We start from the raw sequence: 5,080 nt of genomic DNA, 5'->3' as shown, positions 1-5,080 counted from the left end.
AGCACGAAGCCAATAAAGAGTGTTAACTGGGCAGAACGTGGGCATTCACATGTGCTCGTGAGTCTTCTGTGGCTTTTCGCATTGGAGTACAGGGCCAGACTGAAGCAAGAGAGAAAAATCATCTGATGAAAACAAACCGATGCTTCTCACTGCACAGGGAAAAGGGAATGGGTCCCAGGGCTTCTTCAAGCTGGCTGTTGAGGAACGAGGAAAATTCAAGTAATTGATGGATTGAATGAAACGTAGCTCAGGCTTCAAGGACAGTGTACTTAATTCTCTGAGTCTCTCACAAGAATTCCAAATGAAGGGGGAGATTTAGAGAGAGGGGAGAGGACAGGAGAGGAGGGAGCCAGGCGAGGAAAGGAGGACAGAAGAAAGAGAAGACTGAACCTCGCATTGGGGAAGGCAGACCCAGAAAAGAAGGTGAGAGAAGGAATTGGTGAGGCCAAGGAGAGCAAGACAGAGGCTGGGAGGCTACAGAAGGAGGGAATAAGGAGATAGAGAAGAGGTGAACATGGAGACCAGGGGCAGGTGGGGCTTACAAATGAAATCTACATCTTCTCTACTCACTAACTTACTGGGTGACTCTGGGCAAATGTCTAAGTCTCTGTAAGACAGAATAATTCTTTCCCCCATCAGTTATGTGGAAACAAACAAGTCATGGATGTGACAGCATTCTAGGATATACGGGTGTTTTATGATTCAGAACTAAAAACATATATATATATCTCAATCATATGGTATATAATATTATATATATTTAGAGCTGGACAGGAAAGAAAAGCAGGGGGGCACAGAAGCCATGATAAGTTATTTCAAAATCCTTTATGGAGAAATAACTGTTAAGTCCCAGTCTGGCTCAGGAATATGTATATTATATATATAATTGGTCTCTGGTCTCTCTGCTCCTCAGGAACAGCAATGGACCGACATGAATGCAGTCACACTGGTAAGTGACTTCTTGTGTGTGTGATAATTTTACCATATTGTGTGCCATTTTATATAAAAATCCTGCTACCCTCTCCAAGCAAAGTATAAGCTATCAGATGTTTCTTCATTAGAAAGAAGAATTTTACTCTGCTTATTCCAGCATTTCCCCAGTCCAGCCTTTTCACTGGCGGTCAAGACCACACCCCAACCCAGCAAGGTCAGGGGAGCCATCTCTGGCCTTAGAACAGAGTCAAGTTACTTAATCCACCTGGAGATGGCTACACATCTCTGATCCTCAGAAAATTTGTCTTTTAGACAGTCAGAACTGGGTGATTCAGGCAAGCCTTGCATGACAAGATATGTTTCTAAATCCATATCGTCCCCCAAGTATGGTTTCCTAGGACCCAATATGGCAGCATTCTGTAGCTCAAGAGAAACTAAGATTTTATAAACATGTATTTAGTGATTTCAGAGAGAGAGAGAGCGCACATGTGCAAGGGAGCAGGGTGAGGCGCAGAGGGAGAGGGAGAGAGAGAATCCTGGAGCAGACTCCCCACTGAGCACAGAACCCTATGCGCGGCTCCATTCCAGGACCCTGAGACCATGACCTGAGCCACAATCTAGAGCCGGCCTCTCAAACAGCTGAGCCACTCAGGCGCCCTGAGAAATTGAGATGTTTTAAAAATCACTGTTGATTTGATTTGATAATGGAGTTAGCTTCTAGTTTAAAACCAATATATTGGGAGACTGTCTTTGCTCATAATGTGGGAATATCTCTTGTTGTTAAAACTATTCCACTGGTATAAGCAGTATAGTCATAACACAGGAAACTTGTTCTTACAGGACCGTATATGAAGAACAAATGTGCCAGAGGATCAGAGCTGAGAATCATTCTGGTGGGCAAATCAGGAACCGGCAAAAGTGCCACTGGGAACAGCATCCTTGGGAAGAAAGCATTTGGGTCACAGCTGACTGCCCAGCCGTTTACTAAGACTTGCAGTGAAAGTCAGGGAAGCTGGGGAGAGAGAGAGATAGTCATTATTGACACACCGGATATGTTTTCTGGGGAGGACCATTCCGATTCCCTGTGCAAAGAGGTGCAGAGGTGCTACTTACTCTCTGCCCCAGGACCCCACGTGCTGCTCCTGGTGACCCAGCTGGGCCGATTCACCACCCAGGATGAGCAGGCTGTGCAGAGGATGAAGGAGATCTTTGGAGAAGGTGCCATGAGTCACACAATTGTCCTCTTCACCCACAAGGAAGACCTCGAGGGAGAATCCTTGACGGGTTACATCCAGGACACAGATAACACAGCCCTATGCAAGCTGGTGGCAGCATGTGGGGGGCGAGTGTGTGCCTTTGACAACCGTGCTACAGGGAGCGATCGGGATGGCCAAGTGAAGGAGCTAGTGGACCTGATGGAAGACCTGGTGTTGGAGAGAAGCGGTGACCACTACACCAATGGGCTCTACAGCCTAGTAACAGCGTCAGAGTATGGACCTGTGTGCGAGGAGGAAAGTTTCAAGGATTTCAAAAGAGCTCTTAGGAAGTACATGGAAAATCAGAGACGTTACTCCGCCAGGGCCAAAGCCAATTACCTGAAACAAGCTCTACAAAACACCAGTCTTTATTTTACTTTTTATTCAATTGTTTGTCAAATTGCTAATTCTGTTATTTTGTGTATTGTATAGAATGTGCGTCTCATTTTGCTGCTTTCTTTTTAGTGTATGCTGTTTGTTCTGTAGCTTCCTGTTAATGATAGCTAAAATACTGATGATCATTTTGAGAAAGATCACTGGGCTGCAAGGCAAGACCCCTACATTATAGTTACAGGTCAGCGATTATTTATTCACGGCCAGATATGGGATGAATCCAAGTGCCGTCCCCGGAAAACGCAGTGCCTGACATCAGTAAATGTTAGCTATTCTGTGAAGGGTTTAAATCTTAAATCTCTCAATGAACCATATTATTTTAAAAGTTACTGACGGTTTTGAAATGTAGCACGAAATCCTTTTGAAAGCTTGTAAACATAAAATTCCTCTCATTTGCAAACCTCTAAAGCCAGTTTTATGCTCCTGGAAACGCCTTTTCTTCTTTATAATACTGCTATTTCTACTGAATATAATTAAAACAACAATAAAATTTCTACTCAGTATACTAACACAGCAATAATAAATAAGCTGTGAAGTTCCTGAGAGCCCATGCCTTTAATTCTGTTGTGTCATTTTATCCTCAGAAGTTGGTAAGTGAGCGCATGGTTCATTTACTCTAGAAAGGGATGAATCCATGTGAAGCAACCACACACAGACACGCTCACACATCAGTCGTCTGTAATTCATGTGCATCAGATTTGCTTAATATTGAAACGGGCTTGGCCAGATTTTATCTTTGGCCCCAGTCCTGTTTAGTATTAAAACACACACAGAGGCTCACCCTTCACACAGGTGGGAATAGTGCAGCATTGTTCTGCTAACTATAGTGGAATTTAAAACTAAATTTAAATTTTAAAAAGTTTAAAAAATAGAGTAAAAATTATATTTTCCTAATTTTTTAGCACTGATTATGGTTCATGTATTAACAAAGTGAAGTAGAAATTTAGGTAATGTCTTCAGTGTGGTTATTGATCTGGATTTTTATGCAAAAAAAAAAAAAGAAAAAATCGAGCTCTTCTCAGACAATGGAGAAGAGAGGGAGCCACAGGTGCACCAGCAGAACTCCTCAGAGCACCTGAAATGAGGAGGAGATGTGGGTCCTGTGGAGCTTCATGGGGGTGGACCAGCCCACAGAAGTGCCTGAACACCACATGGTTAGAAAGTCAGATGCCATCCTCAGGTTGTCTCACCAACTGATAGGATTTCCTTATTTCTATATCAGAATGTGACAAACACTTTAAAGGAAGTCAGTCCTTCTCTTTAAATCTTGGCTCTAGTCAAAAGGAGTGGATGCCAGAGGACGCACCAACTCTCCTGGCCCAGGTTCCAGGTGTGGAGGAAGAAGGTGTTTGTGAAAGGGGCCCTAGAGCCCTACCAGCTCCACCTGGAGAAGGAGGGGCCTACACACCTCTGCATAGATGCCATCTCTTAATGGGGTGGCAGGATGGACTTCGAGGTTAGGGTGAGCTGCGGTCATGGGGCCTGAGGGCCCTGGTGACAGTAAGCTGGGCTCTATGACACATGGCTGGGAAAAAGCCTATCATCGATTCCCCTCTGTAGCATCCTCAGCAGCCCTGCCAGGTTCACACAGAGGCTCTGAGCTAAGGGGTGGAATAAAATCTAACAAGTCGAACGAGAGCAACTCGGCAACCCAAGGGACAGCAGGGAAGGGGCCGGGCTTCAGGGGATGGCCCATGGCCCCAGCTTGGCCTTCACTTCAAAGCTGCTTACCAGTGCAGCTGATTTTAACCTGTTTCTCTTTCATTTTTCTACTCTCTCACCTACATGGGTCCACATGTCATTCGTTACCTACAGTTTATGTCTTGTTCGCATATGGAAATATGATTGTAAAATAAAAAGAAGGATTGTGACTTTTAAATTCTCATATGCAAATGTATGCTTGAAGTCAAGGAAGGCTTCAACATCATGGGTAAAATGCCATTTGGGGCATCTCAAGGGTGTGGTAAAAGTAGTGGAGAGAGCAGGATGTGCGACATGGCCTGGGGACTTGTGTTTCAGAACTGTCCCCTATGTACTTGCTCCAGGACATGAGGCCCAAGGGCATTCAGTTTTTTTCTTGAAATGTTGATATTAATATTAATCTTTATAGTTTTCATGTATGATGAAATAATATGATGAGAGCACTTCATAAGTTAAATTCCATAAGACTGTGATACAGAATCAAAAATTCAAAGAGGAGAATCTTGGGGGAGGTTAAGATGGCGGAGGAGGGGGAGGTTAAGATGGCGGAGGAGTAGGGGACCCCTTTTTCAGCCGGTCCCCTGAGTTGAGCTGGGATAGGTACCAGATCAGCAGGAATATCCACGGAATCAGCCTGAGACGCAGGAAGATACATCTGGATCTCTACAAATGAACATCTCCAGCGCTGAGTATCGAGGTACGAAGCGGGGAGCCGTGAAACCGCGCACAGATATCGGAAGCTAAACAGAAGGGGGAGGGAGCCGCCGTGTCAGGGCGCCGGGAAGCGGTAGCCACCT

General features: G+C 44.7%; 1 protein-coding gene across 1 annotated transcript; it reads left to right on the top strand.

The window, feature by feature from the left end:
* The first annotated feature begins 8 nt into the window (after positions 1 to 8).
* LOC100482414 (GTPase IMAP family member 2) lies at positions 9 to 4,441 on the top strand. The gene is given in 4 exon segments (XM_034650665.1): positions 9 to 423; positions 914 to 949; positions 1,774 to 2,542; positions 2,544 to 4,441. Coding segments are annotated over 3 exon segments (1,011 nt in total). The 5' UTR covers positions 9 to 423; positions 914 to 921; the 3' UTR covers positions 2,758 to 4,441.
* Positions 4,442 to 5,080: the final 639 nt, after the last annotated feature.

This window comes from Ailuropoda melanoleuca, unplaced genomic scaffold, assembly GCF_002007445.2.
Source record: "Ailuropoda melanoleuca isolate Jingjing unplaced genomic scaffold, ASM200744v2 unplaced-scaffold2939, whole genome shotgun sequence".
In the NCBI taxonomy this organism is placed as follows: domain Eukaryota; kingdom Metazoa; phylum Chordata; class Mammalia; order Carnivora; family Ursidae; genus Ailuropoda; species Ailuropoda melanoleuca.
Note: the sequence above shows the minus strand (reverse complement) of the source record. Positions and strands in the feature narration are given on the sequence as shown.